General features: G+C 46.2%; 2 protein-coding genes across 2 annotated transcripts; one reads left to right on the forward strand and one right to left on the reverse strand.

Annotated features, from left to right (window-relative positions):
* Positions 1–437: 437 nt before the first annotated feature.
* LOC144139343 (uncharacterized) lies at positions 438–7,905 on the reverse strand. Its single transcript, XM_077671718.1, has 4 exons — positions 7,828–7,905; positions 7,368–7,517; positions 3,132–3,226; positions 438–602 (listed from the first exon to the last, which is right to left on the reverse strand). Exons 1-4 carry the CDS (start codon positions 7,880–7,882, stop codon positions 480–482), a joined length of 423 nt encoding a protein of 140 aa, XP_077527844.1. The 5' UTR covers positions 7,883–7,905; the 3' UTR covers positions 438–479.
* Positions 7,906–8,080: 175 nt separating this feature from the next.
* Positions 8,081–18,565, forward strand: LOC144138643 (THUMP domain-containing protein 1). The gene is made up of 4 exons (XM_077671033.1): positions 8,081–8,488; positions 12,781–12,924; positions 15,030–15,290; positions 17,496–18,565. Exons 1-4 carry the CDS (start codon positions 8,297–8,299, stop codon positions 17,937–17,939), a joined length of 1,041 nt encoding a protein of 346 aa, XP_077527159.1. The 5' UTR covers positions 8,081–8,296; the 3' UTR covers positions 17,940–18,565.
* Positions 18,566–19,195: the final 630 nt, after the last annotated feature.

Here is a 19,195-nt window from a genome sequence, read left to right on the forward strand (position 1 = left end):
CCCAGTTGTGTCAACCTACGGCTCGACAGCAAGGTGACAGCATTTTATCGGCGCCCCATTTTATTTGGAGGCTTCCCCCACTATGATAAATTTCTGAATGACTTTTTTGCTGTTTGTAGTAGATATACACTCAAACAACGTTATGACACACGTTTTTGCAAAGTTGCGTTGACGGGCGCTGAAGGCGGTGTGCGCGGCGGGATTGACCCAGAGTTGCCCGGGTCTGCCGCGGCTGGCGCTGCGCTCGCCCAGCAAACGTCGCTGTCCAGAGCCTATTCTAAAGCTCCCCAGTGTCAAGGCTAAAACATGAGCAAAGTACGCCACCTCCAGCTCCAATGTAGCACAAAATGTATGCTCTCATCGCCAATATTTCCAGCGCAGCGTGTGCTTTGGCTGCAGAAATCCGTTGGCAAGATGACAGACGTTTAATCTCAGGATCAGGCGGAAAAAGAAACAAATCTTTATTGGTGGGACTTTGATCACGATATGTGATACTCTTCTTCGAAGCGGCGAAAGTCTTCGTCTGTGAATGCTGTAGGCCTCTCCTCATCTTGCATCGACGCGTCAGTTGTTGGCTTACGCATCATGGAGTGCAATCCCGCCTGCAACATACGAATTTGAACATCTCAAAAGGTTAAGCTATTGAAGAAACACGGCTTTACGAAGCTGACAGAACACGGATATATCTGGCAAGGTAGAAAACGCATTACGCTCAATGGCTCGCAGTGAGGGAATCAAAAGCCGCCCATAAAATTACAACAAACACAAAAAAGGGTTTCGATTTTAACCGTAGGGTCAAACAATTGTTTCCCTTGGCAGCAGTTAGGCTTAGTTATGAGAAAATGTGTATTGGTATACAGAGGGGTATACAAACAAGACTCAGTGTGTAGACGAAAACATTTTGATCGTGGCACTACCAACAACGGCACTAATTTTGCGTGAGCAATCTATCAGACTCGGCAGAGTTCAATGCAGTGTTACCTCAATGCTGCCTCTGAAAAAGGTATTTTAAAGCTGAAATGGAAATCACGTAGCACGCGAACTGTCGTGCTAGCTCCACAACTCAGGCTAGAGGACGTTCCATGCTACTGCTGAAAGACTTCTTGAGCTCGAACAACCGTTAACTCTTTCGTTACCCCGCCTATTCAAATCAATCACAGGTGATCGATGATTTATATTGCCCATTTCAACACGTTGTAGTCGTTTATCGTACACTAAATGCGGCCAGTGGTTAGTCTAGGCACTGCCCTTATAGAATCAGTTTACATTTTCCTGCTCCGGCGACAGTGAGATTTTTGACGGCGTTTTCTGCGAGCTGAGGTGCGTATGTTCTTGAGGAAGGGGGCGCGGCAGCTGCACTTGACAAAAAAGCATGCCGCTCGTGGTGAGGCTGCGTTAGCGTAACTTTTTTTTATCAAAAGGCTCCTAGCAAGTCAAGTACCAAATAATTTAGTCAGCTTTTTCATCCGACAGCGTTGAGAGGTGATGGTGACTTGAAAATGACACCAGCTATTCACTAGTGATCTTTGGTCCAGAGAAGGGTAGTTTTATTCTGCCGAAGCTTATTTCTGACAGTTTCCTGCATGTCCAGCGAGTGTGCCTAATATTTTCAGCCAGTTTCCAGCAGTTTCGGTTTCGTTTTGCATTGCGAAATTCATATTTGGCGCTACTACGCAGTTACCCAACTACAAGCTGATTTGCCATGGCGCCTCTGTTGCCCGATACTGTTCCTCGATACAAGCATGCCGCTCGTGCTTCCACTTTACCCACGCCTTACTTCTGCGATAACAGCTTCAGCTGAAAGTTGAAAGATAACACCAAGTCATCAGATATCGGTTCAGATGAGAACGCTTCGAATCGGCCTTGAACACCGCCAGCTGTTCAACGGCCAGTTTTGTTTCCGTACGACGGTATTTCCGGAGGTCTAGTGTCACTTTTTAGTAGAACTGTCTATTCTAACAGTCTGCAACAGGCCTGTAATTGTTTCTTTTGAATACTGTTAAGTGGCGCTGCAATGTAGTAGGCTTGTAGTGCTGAACTTGCTTCATAGCACAACAGCGGCTCGGTGAAAGCTTGCTGGGCACGATTCTAGCGCATCACACCTTATTCCTGCAAGCAGGGCTACCATAGCGAGTCAGAACATGATAATAAATTGCAAATGAATGTTCTGACTGATAAATGATGATCAGAACGCCAACTAGCATCCACCACCGAGATTGGTTTTCAACTCCAAGCGGATTTTTTCACATCGGTTGCTTGCCTTCAATATTGTGCTGGTCATAATTATTGACAAGGTGTTTTTACATCATGTGGGGACTAACTAGAACATTTAATAATGTCAAACCACCAGGTTTCTTCTAGATAACCATGCAAAATAGCAAAATTTCAAATAGAGGTGGGGCTTCACCACAAGGCACGGGCACCATGCGTGCTAACATTTCATTTTATATCTGACAAACTGTACTGCGCAACTCCATTTAGTTTTCTAGGATGTGTTTGTGAAATGTTTACCTATAAAATGCATATTCCAAATTTTTTCTGCTATCTGTGGTTTTTAATACACAACTCCCTTTTTTTTTATTTTCTTCAACGACTGGACAAAAATTTCGACTTCAATAATTTTTTCGCAATCATTATTTATGAAAACATTATTAAAACTGGTGTCGTTGGAAAGTGCATGAAATCATCTGCATTTCGTGTCACTACAATCTGTGCCGAACCAATATATATAGCACAGAAAAAATGTTCTGTTCGACCCCTCAAAATCGGTCAATTTCCTGCGGTAATGAAAAAGTTAAGGGGCCATAAAGACAAAGTACAGCAAAAGCCTGTTAATTTGAATTTGGCTAATTCGAACTTACAGTTAATTACAGTTACAACACACAATCGGCAAAACCATTTCGCGATAAGGTGTTTTAAGGGATGGTCTTCCATATGGGGTAGAGAACGTACACTCGACAACAATTGGTTTTCTGCCCGTTTAAAGATCTCGAACATTTTTTTAAAGTTTGCAATAAAATTAGTATTGTTGTTATTGAGAAAAAGTCTGTTTAATAAACCAAACAGGTACTTTGTCTTAATGGCCCCTTTAAAAGGAACCATAAGTGGGGGGCAGTGTGAGTGACCCCTACCTTGTCAATCACTCTACTGCATGTCTTTGACAGCTTCTGCAGGGCCTTCACGTTCTGCTCGGTGAAGTCAGCCTCTTGAGCTTGCTTGAGTTCCTCTGTGGAATGAACCCGAAACACACATAAAACGGAATGAAGGTGGCGGCTAGCACTACTATGATGACTGCCAAACCCTTTCATGGATATTGTACATTGTTTTGACCTCTGTACTATGACGCCACTACAACCTTCCCAAAGTGTACCTGCTCAAAAAAAAAAAAAAATTACATTGCAACAGCTGTCATTGAATCAATCAGTGCTATCTTTGCCACGTATTCCTTCCACACCGACCTCACAATGAAGGTCTGTACCAACACCGGCCCTGAAGCTTCAAGCAGAGAATTTGCTGCATTTACACGAGCCTACGAGTTCTGGCACGTTGCACCCGGTCCACAATTCCTGCAGTCCAGTGAACTTGTGGATAAGAGGGTTTAGATAGTGAAATGAATCTCAAAGAAAAGTGCGGAAGCTAAACGAGACTTTTGTTGCCCGGGCCTTCTTGTGTATAGCACCACATCGCTGGAACATGGTGGCTGACGACGGCGTACCTATGCGGAGCTTTTTTTGCGGCAGGCTGCTGCGATCAACACTGCCTTGCATCCAAGGGAACACCAGAACCTAGGCTTACAAGCACACTCAAAGGGAATACAACAGGCACCCCCCTGCCCCTCTACAGAAAGGAGGCATTGCACAAGTGAAGAACAGTATGCGTGTGGAGTATGAAACCAAACGTTGTGCAGCTGTCTGCACATCCGAGATCCTACAACATCCTTTTAAAGGACGAGGGTAGGCTGCTGTGATGTAACTGACAACACCTGTCATCCACTCAAAAACCTTCTGTAGGCTTCCTCAGCATGTTGAGTTCAATGACTGGAGCAGTTCGGCACAGCAAGCACCACCAATGCCATTTGCCGCAGCGCCAACTGTACTCCAGTGTTTCGACCATTGCCTCACTAATTCTGAGCCCGAGGAGGTCGCTATAATGACAGAGATAACCTCACCACCTGACTGACGATTGGGACTTGATGCAAGTGCCATGAAGGAGATATGCAACCAGTGTTAATACTATGTAGAGAAGGAACCTGCATGAACCAGCAGCATAATCTATGCTACGTGTATTTTGTTTTTGCCTCGTGTTTTCCTCCAAGGTTATCTTGTTCCAAACGAAAGAGGGTGGATCCATAGTGCTATCCAAGCCAGCAGCTCGCCACGTGACGTGGCCATCACCCGTGTCTGAGGAAGTACCATATTTTCGTGCATATAACCCGCCCCTGAAAGAAGTCTGCACCCTCACTTTTAGCCCGCCGGAAAATAAAAAAAATTACCCTTGTATTGCGTACACATTTGATACAGGAAAGGCTGCACCAAAGCTACTGCTCAAGCAACAGGTCACATACTATGCGTAGCAAGTAGAATACACTGACTGCAAGGCAAAAGTCACAATTTACTCAGTGTTACTGCTCTCGCTAGAGCTATCAACCACTTGAACCGCAGTCCTCACTGTTGTACACAAGGTCAACTTTAGGGCACAACGCGCATTGCTGTGCAGCTCCCCTAAAGGAAAAACCCCGCATATTACCATACCCCTCCTTTGCCACTGAAATTTTTGCATTTTCTGCTGCTACACTAGCACCCGAATGTCACTTGAACCAAATGTCATTTGACTCAAATGCGAAGTTGTGCGGCTCTACTGGGTTTTGAAATGCCATTTGGCTCAAACAACATTCGAGCCAAATGAGCACCCAGAAAGACATTTGGGGGCTCTCCAATGCCATTTCTAGCGCTCTCGCACACAACGTCAGCATAGTCAGCATAAACAAATACACTACTGGCGTACGTAAAACAAACAACATATTCTTAATTGTGGGAGTTTGTTTACTTCTCGCTCACTTAAATCGCGATATCAAGATGTAATAATTTCGTACTCTCAGCACCAGTGCAAGCAAGCGACAAATCAGTGTGACCTGACAGCACAGAAAACCTCGACTGCGATTCAGAATTAAGCAAAAACCGTGTCAGAGCTTAAGTTATTGATAATTTGTTATCATCTTAATGCCAAAGACCGCCGCTAAATTTAAATGTTGCATTATTGTGTAGAAACAACTCGACAGCAGCAGCACCATGCAGCACGGCGAGCGATTGGTTAAAGCTTTCAAATGTCATCGAAACGGTAGTGGAGGACGGCGGAATCTGAATGGCATTCGAAGCACCTCATTTGAGTCAAATGACATTTAGTTTAAAAGACATTCGGACCCTAGTGTATCCGGGGTATTAAACGCGCGAAAATATGGCACATCGCTAAACTGAAATGCAACAGCCAAGCTGCTGTCCTGCTTTATCGGCATTATTAGGAGATACAGAAGATGCCCCCTAGCAAGTTCAACTACAGTAGGCAGCGATGGTCGAGGCCACGGAGCAAGATATAAAGAGGAGCGCCGACTGTGGCCCAGAAAAAATCTTTTGCTCGGGCCGATAATGTCCACGTGCCGCCGGCTGCCCAGCTTTCCCTTTGCTCTCTTCCTCCTTCGTTCGCCCTCTCGTCGCTGTGCCTCTGTACATGGCTCTTCCCTTCTTCGCTCTCCCCAGAGGCATCTTTTCTTGCACAGCGACGTCTGTCTTATGCCTGTCCTACTATGCAGGAGGCGTGCGTGCACGCGCGCAATTTAAACACCCGTGCGCGGCCGCAATAGACGGCGCAGATAATCGCATGCCGCCGCATACATGGCGATCGCTTATTCCCGGAACGTTTAGTCTGACATTACGAATATCCACTAAAAATATTGTACTAACCCAGCACATGTAAGATGCAACTGAACGACGACGACTTCAAAAGCACCGAAGAATGAGCAAGAGTAATATGGAACACCACAACATAGTCTAGCGTGATTCTGCTTACGACAAATCGATGCAGCGCAAAGGTTACCCTCTGTTGTTATCCCGCTCTCCGGCCGCGTGCTTAATTATTTATGCTGCTTCTGCGCACGAACAACGCTTACGAGGGTCGCCCGGAGACTCCATCGGCAAACGGCAATGATGCACATTTCTGTGCCAATGACTGAATTGGACGGCTGCCCTGTTGTATCAAGTGTACAAAAACACTGTCAGCTTGATAAGGAACCCTAGAATATCAAACGCATACTTCATTTTAACTCATGCCGCAACTTACCGCCCGATGTTCACTGTCACTCTACGGTCGTGTTATCTCGTCGATAACACCGCGGTCTCTAAATAAAATGCTGCGATTTGTTTGGCCTACCAGGGTTCCCGGCATTTTTTTTTTTTTTTTCGTTAAGCGGCTGACCAGCAAAACAACCGACTCGTTAAACCTTTTCTTTCGGCGAGTTATCGCGAAATGAAGGCTTGTGAAAAGACCGCACTGTCAGGGACTTGATCTTGAGCAGATTGCTACGTCGCGGGCAGTCGCGGGTGATGTTATCGCATTTCTGTCCTTTTCTGATGAGCGTGTAAGTGCCGGCCCGTGTTCTAGGCACACTCTGTTTTGGACGCAAGTTGCAGAACTGCGAGAAAGCTGAGGGAACTTTTATAATCACCAGTGATCAGAACCAGTTGCTCCTTTCGCCTTTTGTAAAACCTGGTAAAACACAGCCAAATTGGTATTCCCAAATTTACAAAACGGAGCCACATTTTCGGCAAGCACCGCGCAAAAGGTAGTGTTTGTATAGCAGCCATATGTTTGTATGTGGTCTCTATATTTTGTTTTCCCGCCATGCAAACCAATCCTTAACGTATCTTTGCCGTACGGCCACTCAATTCCTTTGGGTCCGGGTTACCCGGAAGGTGCTGTCGAACAAGTTAATCAACTGTGCGAAGGAGGCGCGTAATGAACGCGAAGCGGCGCCAAAGCAGGCCCAAAGCAGTCCGTGCCCAAAACTACCGTCCCGAAGCAGACGACAGAGCCGACGAAATGCGTTCCGCCAACTCGCCCGCCGGCGCACGGGGAACGCCGGCCACTTAGCCGCCGCCGGCTAAGGTCCCTTTCGCTGCGCCATCTACATTGTGCTCCGCGAGTTATGGACATTAAGAGCCCGCCGGAGAGAGCGAAGTCATAGAGAAAGAAATATTTCTCTATGGCGAAGTCGGCACTCCTGTTTATCTTGCTCCGTGGTCGAGGCATTATGCACCGACCTCGAAAGTGCGCAACCTTAACACGGCTTCGCCAAATGGCAATGGTCAACTTACCTATAATGGCCCGGGTGCGCTTTTCTTCGTTGGGCAACGCTTTCCGTCGAATGGCACCCTTGCGTTTCAGCGGTTGTGTCTTCGTCTTGTGAAGATTTGAAGAAGGCTGTCGGTCCCTACATTTCTTTTTCGACTTCTGGCTTTCACGAACTGCGCAGAAACGAAGGCTTTGCGTCAACACAGAACGACGCTAACAAAATCGGTGCTTCGCGCAGCTTCAGCGAATCGCCTGCGCTCAAAACGGACGTTTAGGCAGTTACGCAAGCACAAAATATTTAACAGCGACGTTGACGTACGGTTGACATGTGAAAGCCCACGACACTGCCAAGCCCCACCTGTTCGCTCTCAAATAAAAAGCATAGGCACCTTGGAAAGCGTAAAGCTGCCTGAAAAGATACCTGAGCTTTCTATGCACCTTTGAAACCGTTCTAGCCCGGACTTCGTCAGGGAGGGTACTTACCTTCCTCTAAATCATTGAAGAGATTGAGCGCTCGTCGCACCAAGGAGGCTGACATCTTGGTAGAGACAAGGACGCCACTTGCGGCGTTACTTGAAAAAAAAGAAAGAAAGAGACCAGTTGACTCTCAATTTTTGTTGCAACTAATAAAATTATTTGGTGCAATAAAATGTCATTATTTATTAGTTGAATTCTGTCTTAGAAGCAATATAACGTTTACCTTTTGGCAATCCGGCCAAGTTGTGACGGCGTTGTTGTCTGCATCATCTGCGTAGCGCACGCTTCGCTTGCTAAGGCGGCGCGTTTTAGATTTCTTGGCCTGCATTTATCGTTGTGCCCGTTTATGCACCACTAATTTCACCAGCACGAACGTTAGTAAGTGGTCTTGAGTGGTCTTCCGCGACTCTAAAGCCAGTTACACCCCATTCGCGATCCCGGAAACGACGCCTAGGCGTGAAGCGAAAGCGCCGTCATGAGTACTGGACCCGAGAACAAGAAGCGTAAGAAAAACTACTACAAGAGCTTCGCCAAAAAGCGTCGCACGGGCACTCTGGAGCCCGAAATGACGGGCTTTCTCGTCACGTTCGAACGGAGCGAGTTCCAGGCGGCCAAAGACTGCTACGAGCTGCTCAACGAATACGCTGACAAGATCTGGGGGCCTGAGGTGAGTATGGGCCCGCGCTTGGCGTTAATCCGACGTCGTTTTGCTGGCTTTCAAACGCAGATGCTTATTTAAGCCAACATTTTATGGTAAGGCATCTATACTTGCCATGTGCCAAGTTAATATTTAGGTCATACGATTACGCTGAGTTGCTTTACAGACTTAGCATTATGGTGAACTTCGATGAAACGCAGTTTCCCGTGTTAGTTTTGTTGCAGTTTGTGATATTACCACTATTCAGAGAGCCCAGATTGCGGTAGCTTCGGGCAGAGCCAGACGAAGTGACGCACCGTGGCCGTCGATCAGTAGACTATTGAAAGATAATACTGGATCCTTGAGCGCTGTAGTGTGAAATAATATGCGCATACGAACGAAGAAAAGCACAAATGGTGTGCTACGATGAATCACATGAGCCTCTTGCACTGTCGCACATTTGATACCACCTGGTGGCTGTTGATTGCACGACCAACAGTACCTCTGAATGACAGCTATCGAATCGTAAAAAATGAAGCGGGACCTGTACACGTTTCCCCACTTCAAGCTTCGTGTGATGCCTCTGCGTTTTTCACGCTGTGCGTTTTTCACCCTTGAACCTAGTTCCCTGTTTGCAAGTCCTTCTGAGCATCTGGATGCGAGAATATGTCCACCTGTGACGCTCTGTACCTTGCTTGTCTTCGTCTGATGAACTGGCTTCAGTGTTCCAAATTCAGATTCTTTGGGTTTAATTCAAGAAAGCTATGCTTGGGCCATGAGGCATGCTGTAGGGGAAGGCTCCGGGTTAGTTTCGACTGCCACCTGCCGCGGTGGCTCAGTGGCTAAGGCGTTGCGCTGCTGAACACGAGGTCGCGGGTTCGATTCCTGGCCGCGGCGGCCGCTTTTCTGATGGAGGCGAAAAGCAAAAACGCCCGTGTGTACGAGATTTCGGCGCACGTTAAAGATCCCCAGGTGGTCAAAATTAATCCAGAGCCCTCCACTACGGCGCGCCTCATCGCCTGCGTTGCGTCGACGCGTTAAACCCTAAAATCAATCAATTAGTTTCGACTTCCTGGGAATGTTTACCATGCGCCAAAATCTTAGCACACAGGCGTTTTGGTTTTTTGCCTTCATGTGAAAAGCAGCCACTGTGTCCAAGATCGAACATGCATCCTTAGGTGCAGCAGCACAATGTTTTAGCCACTGAGCCAGGGCGGTGGGCTCGCTTCACTGTTGTTTTCATTAAGAGCATCTTACATGCCAATCAGCGTCATTCGGCCTATTTGGTCTTTTCTTAGTTTGAAAGATCACCTCTTCCCCAGTGGTGTCAAAGTTGGTGGTTGCGATGTCTACTTTCTTGCAGGAGAAGCAATCCCCATCTTTTGATGCAGATTGCTTCTTCATTGGCCAATTTGTCTCCCGAAGAAGCCGGGTTCTTCTCTCTACCACATCTTCTAACCTTCCACACCTTTTGTTGTCAAAAAGTGCCACTCCTCAGCTCTGGGTTCAAAATCTGTCCCTCTTCTGCTAGCTGCTTTGCACCCAAACATCCTTAGGTGCTGTTCAGCTTCACCTTTCCCCCATCCACAGAACTTCCATTGATCCCCCTTCAGATGCCTTAGGTGGACATTCGTTAATGATAGAGAGTTTTAGTATAGCGTTTTCAGACCTATGCAAAGTGTTACCGCTCGCTATTCCCTTGCGTCGGTGGAACTGCCCCTGCACAGCACGCAAAGTTGGTTTTGCGTTTAGTGGCTGCAAAACGAGCGCACGCTATTTCAGCAAAGTAGTGTGCGTACGATACGGCCCTTGCGTGTCCCTGTGTTTACAACATGGCGGCGGGCAGAGTGGAGGACCTAAACGTTTTTTGTTTTTTTTTCATCTGTGTGCAGCAGTTTGCGTCTTATAGAACAAGTTTTTTGCTCCTGCATCCTAAAAGAGCTCCGGTGGTTTGCACGTTGCTATCGCAATGAACGAAACTAACGTGGAATCTGACTGCCCAAACAAAGCTCCTGCAGGCCGGCGTAGGATGCTGTGTGTGTGCAACGAGTTCGCTTCACGGTGGAAGACGACGGTGTGCTCCTGCAGGTGGACTATGCTTATTATGTTCGGAATTAGTTATCACTAGTGGCGGCTCAACCCAGTGTGTGCGGTTAAAAGCCTTCTGGGCTTACGCCAAAGTGAAGTGACGTGCTGTTCGACACCATAAGTTGAGTGAATTGAGTGCGATGTTTACGACGGACTGGAGGCAAAACATCGCATTTTATTTTTGTGCCTCCACCTCACAGTGTAAGCAGTTACATCTTAATGTCGTGTATGTTCGAAACGGATTTCCGGATTGTTTTTTAGTCGAATAAAATGTATACCTGAAACCCAGTCCTTTGGTTCTGCGCGTTGTGTGCAATCGCCAAAACTAAGTAACCTCGGACTTCAATGCTTCTGCTATAGAGTGTGCTTATGTAGAAGAATATTTCTATCCTGTCGTGCATGTTTTGCATTCAATACTAACGGGAAGGTGTTTGATTCCACTGGTTGGGTAGTCTTGCGCAATTCCGGGTGCTCTTTCGGCCAGATGAGCGTCGCTTTGCATTTCGTCCAACAGATGGTGCCATAAGCGTTAGCGGGCCGCAAAGCAAAACTGACGAAATGCTGTACTAAAACTCTCCATGCGGTGCCGACGTAGCATGCCGCAAAAATTTAACGTTTAACGGCCGCAAAGGCACAAAACGCTATACTAAAACTCTCTAATGTGGCTCGAAGTGACGACCGCGTCAGCCCAAAGCTCTTTTGAAGCCAAGGCAACAAGAAAATTTGGGCTAGTTGTTACATACAGAAAAGTGAAAAGCACACAGTAACGTAAGCGGGAACGAACCTGACCTGCCTTTAGGGACACTTGACTCTGCGATTAGGTGCCTTGTCATGTCAGACATTGTCGGACTTACCCATTCTGTAACGGAATTGTGCTTGGGGGTGCCAGGAATAACTGGTTGGCGTTCTGTGCCATGCTTGAACAAGTACTCATTGAATTCCTTGCTTTCGTACTCTTTCACTGTTGTGCTGTGAAAATTTTACACCATTCACATTTACTGTTTGAACTTTTGAAGTGGATGCACAACAGTGCACCTTGAATAGTTGTTCACGTCAGCTATGAAACATTTTGGACTGCCTTTGTATTGGTACTATTTTTTTCCACAATGTCGCCATGTACAGTCTTTGTCAAAATTTTAGAGGCCACTCCGAAAAGTGCACATGCTGCAAAAAATTCAGTGTACAAGCGAACGTCTCGAGGGAAGCTGAAGTGTTTTTTGCTGAAAAGCTAGAGAAAACACCTTTTTTTCTTGCTGTAATGAAACAATTTATTCACCGTTAAAGGTTAACGTTATTCTTTGAATTTTTTGTGGTCCAGAAGGCTTAGGTTTGGCCTGGAAGATTTTGACAAAGACTGTTCCAGTGACGCCTTGGCTTGGGGCTGCTCCCTTTGGGAAGCTGGTGCTTCTCATTTAAAAGATAATATGAAAGCTTGCGAGCTAAAATAATAGGCTGCGTCTAATCTCACGGCAGCCGTGAGAATTACCTTCGGGAAATTATCACGCAAGTTTCCGTAAAAGCTGGCAGGACTAAAATTTGCTGAATAATATTACGTTCCAACGTAACCTAACATTACCTCACCGAACCTAGCGTAACCTAACCGAACGCGTCATAACCTACCCAAATCGAGCCAAACTGCAACAAACCTAATCTAACCCAGCCCAACGACACAGAACACAACCTATATTAAACGTAATTCTGCCCATTCTAGAAGTCCTGTGCGTTGATCTCTTGATATAGTAAAAACCAAAGTAAAAAAAACTATTAAAATCACAACCACCAAAAAATTGTGAAAGTTAAAAAAAAAAAAAACATTGGAAAGTCAGACTCGAACCTGGGCCTTCTCGTTTAAAAATAAGTACTATACCACAGCGCTACAGGGGCAACTGCAAACATGGCTTTTTAGGGAATATTTACCCCATACAATCTTTGCGTAGCGTGCTTAGCCAGTGAGAGGCGACTGCCGTGAGAAATTTCTGATGATAATTCTCACGGTTGCCAGGATAATAGACACTACCGAAATAATATGCCTCAAGCGTAGAAAAGCGTGGGCAGTTTGTTTTGGTGAGTCATGGAGTCTCTGCACTTGGCCTTAGAGCTACGGAACACCTGCCACCATCTGATGGTTCTTTATTACGCAACCAACGTCCCCATTCACTTTCCAATTCCCTTGGTTTTCTGGGTGCTGTCACTGCTTAGTGTCTGACACGATATTTCTCCGTGTTTTCCCTCAGAAGCGAGAAGAAACAGACAGCAAGCAGTCCATAGAGGATGACTTGGCTGCGGAGCTGAGCGAGCTGAAGGAGTCCAAAGACAAGGTGCGTCGGTTCCAGAAGGTGAAGACCGCCGTCACGGGGAACTTCTTCATAACGACGACGGTGAGAAAATTTTTGTTAAGCTTCTTGCAAATGAGTTGAAGATAGTAAATGGTGTTTGTCGTAATGAGCAATGCCAGTGTACATTCCAGCCGTTTGTGCCTTGAGCTTTGTCTAGCCTGGTGACCACAGGGCAAGGAGTAAAGGTGTGTGGCCTACCTAGTCGCTTGAAAGGTTTAAGTGCACAGCACTTTAGGAGCTCGCCTTGTCATTGTAGCTTACTCGCTGGACCCAAGTACAGCCCCATGGTGTTCTGTCGTCGCGGTGTCCCACAGAGACTTCGAAAGTGAAGCGGCTGATATAGTCATAAGCGTTCGAAACTCGTGAACCGCTGGTGCTTGTCATACATCTCCCCGTTGTTTAGCGCAATGAGAACTGCAGGTACATTTGAGCAAAAATATACGTAATTAACCGGCAGCGCCCGCGTTCATTTAGTTAGGAACGCTCCTTAATTGGGTTGGTTTTTACGATAGTGAGTGAAAAAAAGTGGCAGTACAACTCCAGCACGTGCGGGAGGAAAAGCGAGCACAAACAGAACAGAACTCTTGCTGGCGCAGTTTCAGGCAGGGGCCACGCGGGCATAGCGAAGGCGGGGATTTTTAATTCCATTGGGTGGTAGCAGTGAGCGGATAACGGTGCCACAGCCCATTATGGTGAATCACTGCTCTGCACTTCTGACAGCTTTCACATTGAGTAGAACGGCTGTAATTTTAATGAAGTGGCTGACGAGATCAGTACGTAGGGGCATTAGCAGGAACTGCTGCCAACGCAGATTTGACTGTGCTACGGCAGCTCTACTCTGTGATATCTGTCCGACAGTCATGTGGGCAGCTTTGTTTGGCTTTATACCAGCCCCCAGTGTGACCCAGTGCAGTTTGGAGCTTGAAAGTAAGTTCAGTGACACTGGCACTCGTTAATTGCTCTGGGCTGTGCGGCAGTTGTCCCATAAGCACTGTGTATATTCAATGTGCTGATCAGAGCGTGAACGGTTATTGAAGTCCATTTTACTAGGAAACCAGTGTCACTGTGGGTTGGCGCTGTTTTTTTTTTTTTTTATCTACAGTTTGAATCTAGTGCTTTTAGTGCTAATCTTATATCTAGAGTGATGCGCTAGAATAAAAGCATTGATTTTGGCTGCCAGTTCATCCGTGCGAGCTGTCGCCGACACTGTTTGAAGGCTCTTAAATTAAAATGGTATCGAACCAAAGCATGGCACTCTGCTGCTTGCTGTAAAACTATGAATCGAATTCATTTAAAAAACAGTGCTGTTTTTTTTTACCAAGCAGGAACCTTCTGTCCTGGCTGCACACATCAGTACAAAAGCTGACTAATTTCACATGTTTTTGTTCAGTAAGAACATGAGCAGAGGCAAAACACAAAGTCGCCCATTTCAAATAAATGTAGACTGTCTAAATCTGCAGCCCTCCCTATATACAATGCGTGTCACAAATTGTGGGGTTATATTCACACTAATTGATCCCCACCCTGCAGCATTTTGCAGTCAGCAAACATGCCGTGCGAGTGCTGGTGGCAGGTCTCTTGTTTGTGAATACAGAGGCAGCAGGTGACAGGGTTATAAACATCATGGGCAGCGTTCATTGCAACATGCATTTGCTATACAGCATACAGACTAATTGCAGGTCGTAATGATGACGCTGGGAGTTAGAAGTTAAACAACACTGTAGAAATTGAAGTGGTTCGATTTCTACAGTGCGAGGGATATCCTCACAATTGGCATCCCCCATTTCAAGAGGCTGTCTCCTCTCTTTTAACTCCCCGCAAGACTGTTGATTGGTGGCACTATAGAAGCAGTGTGGGAACCGGTCACACGGCAAAGCAGTGATAAAAAGGGACAAGGGCACCACCCTCTCCAAAGCGAACCGGTCTGGTGCGTTGTGTAACATCGTTTGTGTGGCAAAGCTAAATGCTGTAATCCCCAGAGGTTTTGGTGAAGTTTCAGCACGCCGAACCTTAGCATTTGGTAATTTCGACAAATCTGGTTTTGAATAAGACGCTGTGTGAACTTCAGCATCTGTAAAGTGTGTTTGTAAGCGAGGAAACGCCTTTTCCACTTTGCTCCCCCCCCCCCCTCCTGGACGGGGGCGCAGGTGGAGGACCCCGGCCGGCTGGCGACGGCCATCTTCGAGGACCTGAAGAGCAAGCAGGAGCAGCGCAGCCGCTTTGTGCAGCGCGTGCTGCCCGTGCAGACGACGTGCAAGGCCCACCTGGACACCATGCGCAAGACGGTGGAGGCCGTGGTCGGGGCGTACGACGACGCTGCTTGCCCCCAGCTGGGCTACCTGGTCGCCGGCAAGATCCGCCACAACAGCAGCCTCCAGCACAACGCCATGCTCCAGGAGATCGTCGAGGTCAGTGGGAGGGCCACGAGCGAGCAACTCCAGCAAAAATCGGATAAAAGGCATGACAGAAAAGAACAGGGGGACTCTTGTCCTTTTCTGTTCCTTAGCGGCTTACTTTGTCACGTCCTTCGTTCGGTTTTTGCTTTAACTCTTTCAGACGCTGCTCGCTATTTCCCCCTGAAATTTTATTTTTTGTTTTTAGGCTCTGTATCTCACGAAATAGGACAAATTAGCAGGTTACTGACCCCAACAATTTTTTTTTTTTTTTACAATCATCTACAGAATTGTGTACATAGCGTCACAGAGGTCAGGAGCATCAAGTAGCGCTGAATATTTCCGCATATGTATATATTTGTGTGGTATGCATTGCTATATTTTTTAGTGCCGCAAGTCTTTGAGCAAATGAGGAAAAAGAGATGAAAACTTCACCCATTGAAACCGCCGCGTGCGGCACCATTTTGTTTGTTTATGGTCGTAGTACCCTTACTTGTTGCCAAATGGCCCCAAAATCTTCATTGTTAGATGGAGGATACAAAATTATGCTAAACTAGTGAAAACTTTCACTTTTGGTATTTCTTTTTGTAAACAACCGCAGGACTGAAATGTACGCAGTTGTGTACATAGCGTCTGAAAGGGTTAATGGTGTTTTGACGTGGAGTGCCAACTAGCTTGTACTCGTACGTTGCGAGAAAATCATCTGTACCAAAGCTATCTTGTGAGTGTGATTCGGAACAAGCACGGGCTTGGTCTAAAAACATGAGCCTGTTGAGTGTGCAATCTCGAGAGAGTATGCGTTTAACGCAATAGATTTTGTGGGTTTAACGCAATGGATCTACACTTGAGCTACGAGCACACTGTAGTGGAGGGCTCTGGATTAATTTTGACTACTTGGAGATCTTTAATGGATGCCAAAATCTCACCACACAGGCGTTTTCACTTTTCGCCTCCATCTGAAAAAGCAGTCACTGCGACTGGGATTTAACCCACATCCTTGGGCTCAGCAGCACAGAGAGTGTGCAATTTTTTCATACTCGCAAGCATTCATCAATAGAAAAAGTACTCTGAAGCAGGCCTGCACTGGCCGAGTATGCTCACTGAGGGGACCAAAGAGTAGCCCAGGCGAAAAAACAATTGGAGGACCATTTGGACCTGCCGAAAACACAATTGGTTCAAATGGAACCATTTGAAAATGCAAATGGTTCCATTTGGCCCAATCGTGTTTTCGACAAGTCCAATTGGGCCTCCAATTGTTTTTTTCGCCTGGGAGGACATGTTAGCGAGTGCCAGAATGTGGCTGTATGCGCTATTGTTGCAGGCACATGAGTGTCTTGCGGCTGAGAAAAGAATGATATGCTGAATAAAATGCCGATGTAACACGAATAGGGTTACCACTTGACCGGTTTTTTAGACCGCGGGCCGGTTTCCAGTCTGCACCTGAAACCGGCCGACATTGGCCGGTTTTTCTGGCCATCGGCCGTGGTTATTTCTTTTTCGGCCTTTCTTAAGCGTCAATACAGCAACTACGTTGATAAATATGTGTCGACAAGCTGTGCAAAGCTACGCGAGCAGAGAAAATTCACGGCCGCGTGCGGTTCCTGATATGGAAGCTCTGGGACCAAAGGGAGGAACAACACAACAAAATGCCGCCAGCGCGGTCAGCATGTGCAGTTAGTGCAGCACATTCACAGCACTAAGCAAAATATCAATCACTTTCAGTACAAACGTTATGTTGATTTCTCTGTAGGAAAACGCTAAAATAAATGGCATTGCATGTAAAAATAAATAAATAAAACGTGCCGCCGTTTTTTCACCACAAATTCAACCTTAATACCCCCCCCCCCCCCCCCCCCCCCCGCCTTCGAACCCTCGTCATCCTTGTAAATCAACGAATGCCCAAAGTGCCAATTTTAAATACCTTTTCTTCGTGGGAGTGCAACAACTCTTGTGTGTCTGAGGAATCCTCGAGTTATCCAAAATACACGCTCGTTAGCAACCACGCCTGAAGTTGCCGCTTGTGTTGAGGAGGCTTAGCTTGCGACTGTACGTGGGTAGTTCTGTGCTTGATTTGATCAAATGGGATGGAATATATGTGTGTTTGTGTGTTGCATGAATACATATCTGTAACAACTAACAAATATGATTGCATTTAAAACTTCCCCAATGTTGCCATATTAATAGTGCCTTTGTTTGTTCGTCTTTATTCAATTTTCACAGGTGGTGAAGTCTGCAAAGCCAGAGTGGATGGGCGAGCTCCGGAAGCCCGACTTAGTAATCATGCTAGACATACTGCAAGACGTTTGCTGCATCTCCCTGATGCCCCGGTACTTGGAATTCAGAAAGTACAACCTCCTGGAAGTGACGAAGCCACAGCCAAAGCCAGAGACAACAAAGGAATCCGATCCAGCTGCCGAGGCGCCAAAGGACAAAGCTAGGGGGGCTGACGAAGCGAAAGAAGCAACGGAAGACACAGTGTCCAAGGAGAGTGAGAAGCCACCAGAAGGTCAGGAAGTCAGCAAAGAAGACTCTGTGGAGACCACAGTCAAGCCCGATAACGGTGTGGCGGAACTGTCATCGGACGGTAGTAGAGCAGAGAAGTTGAATTTGTCTGAAGAAAACGACAAAAGCTCAGAACAGGCTGAAGAACTGTGCAAAGCTTGACTTGTCACCTAGAGATACTGAGGGCTGACCGTTTTGTGGGCATTGCGTGGCAACCGGATTCATTCTGTCACGGTTCAGTCATTGGCGAGAACGCTTTTGTTGCAAGTGTGGGCAGTCTGACAAATAAGAAAGAATTTTACTGCCACAGTTGGTGAATGCCAACGTCTGGCTTCACCACTCCAGGTACAATGTGTCAACATATGTTTTTGTTTGCGTCACGTAGCTGTAGACGAGCCCTATTTAAGATTGACTGTCAGCATCTCGGTGGTCTAACTGCTGTAAATGCACCTTTACTTTTAAAGTTCGCTTACAGTAAGCTTTATGAGTGTTCGATCGATTGCTTGGGCCTTATTTTAAGCCTTGTCCATACCAACTTGTAGTCATTTAATGCTCTGCTGGCTAATTTACGTTGCTGTATTTCCACGTGTCCCAATGCTGCTGTACTTCTTGCACCATTTTTTGTAGATGCTGTTCTTGGGCATCAAGTCATGTTTGGGGCAGGGGAGCTGCTCTTTATTCTTTGTGACACCTCAGCTGGCAAAAATGTTGCTATACGCATTTTTTGTCATGTTCAGCGCAAAAATCATCTGACGAGTGAAAAATAAACCACATGAAATAGAATTTTACACTGTGCTCTCTTTATTCCATCACTTTACCTTTTCGTGCCTAGTTTCCTCCCTAATAATTACTTGCCTGTGCATTTGGTGAGTATGTTATGTCCTACAGAGACCACCAGAAGCTCTCTGGTTTTCAGCCGCCCCAAATGGTTTTCAAAGCCCAATTGGTTATCAGATCAAGGACACGTTTATCATAATCATAAGCCTAAGTCCACTGCAGGACAAAGTGCAATCTTTGCTATCAAATATTTATAATTCGTTTCTCTATCAGTTTATTGGTCTTGTCCTACTTGTGCCGTCTTTCGTGGCGTATCATTCCCAGTCCAATCATTTTTATGCATTTGAACAGTGACACATATTTCGCCTAAGTTTGTTTCCTGATAGTAGGCACTCGTATTCCTCTCTGTAAGCGTTACTACTAAATATATTATCATTCGTTGTATTAGTAGAACGAAACTGCGCGTTAACGCGCGCATTCGTAACAACAGCAGGAAAGACGCCGCAACATACGGTTAAATAGAATTCTAGTTCACTGTAGCAATAAGTCCCGACACGGGCTTTGTGTCATAAAAACGAGTGTCCATTTAAAAAAGAAAAAATGAAGCACCTAAAAATCTCCCCCTGTAGTTCGAATAGGTG

Source organism: Haemaphysalis longicornis, unplaced genomic scaffold, assembly GCF_048455015.1.
Source record: "Haemaphysalis longicornis isolate Haplotype H1 unplaced genomic scaffold, Haemaphysalis longicornis Haplotype H1 scaffold_5, whole genome shotgun sequence".
In the NCBI taxonomy this organism is placed as follows: domain Eukaryota; kingdom Metazoa; phylum Arthropoda; class Arachnida; order Ixodida; family Ixodidae; genus Haemaphysalis; species Haemaphysalis longicornis.

Coding starts and splice junctions, on each gene's coding strand:
- LOC144139343 (XM_077671718.1), bottom strand. CDS start 7,882: ATGTCAGCCTCCTTGGTGCGACGAGCGCTCAATCTCTTCAATGATTTA. Junction 7,518..7,827: donor CTTCAATGATTTAGAGGAAG/GTAAGTACCCTC, acceptor GTTTCTGCGCAG/TTCGTGAAAGCCAGAAGTCG. Junction 603..3,131: donor GCAGTAGAGTGATTGACAAG/GTAGGGGTCACT, acceptor CGTATGTTGCAG/GCGGGATTGCACTCCATGAT.
- LOC144138643 (XM_077671033.1), top strand. CDS start 8,297: ATGAGTACTGGACCCGAGAACAAGAAGCGTAAGAAAAACTACTACAAG. Junction 12,925..15,029: donor ACTTCTTCATAACGACGACG/GTGAGAAAATTT, acceptor ACGGGGGCGCAG/GTGGAGGACCCCGGCCGGCT. Junction 15,291..17,495: donor TGCTCCAGGAGATCGTCGAG/GTCAGTGGGAGG, acceptor CAATTTTCACAG/GTGGTGAAGTCTGCAAAGCC.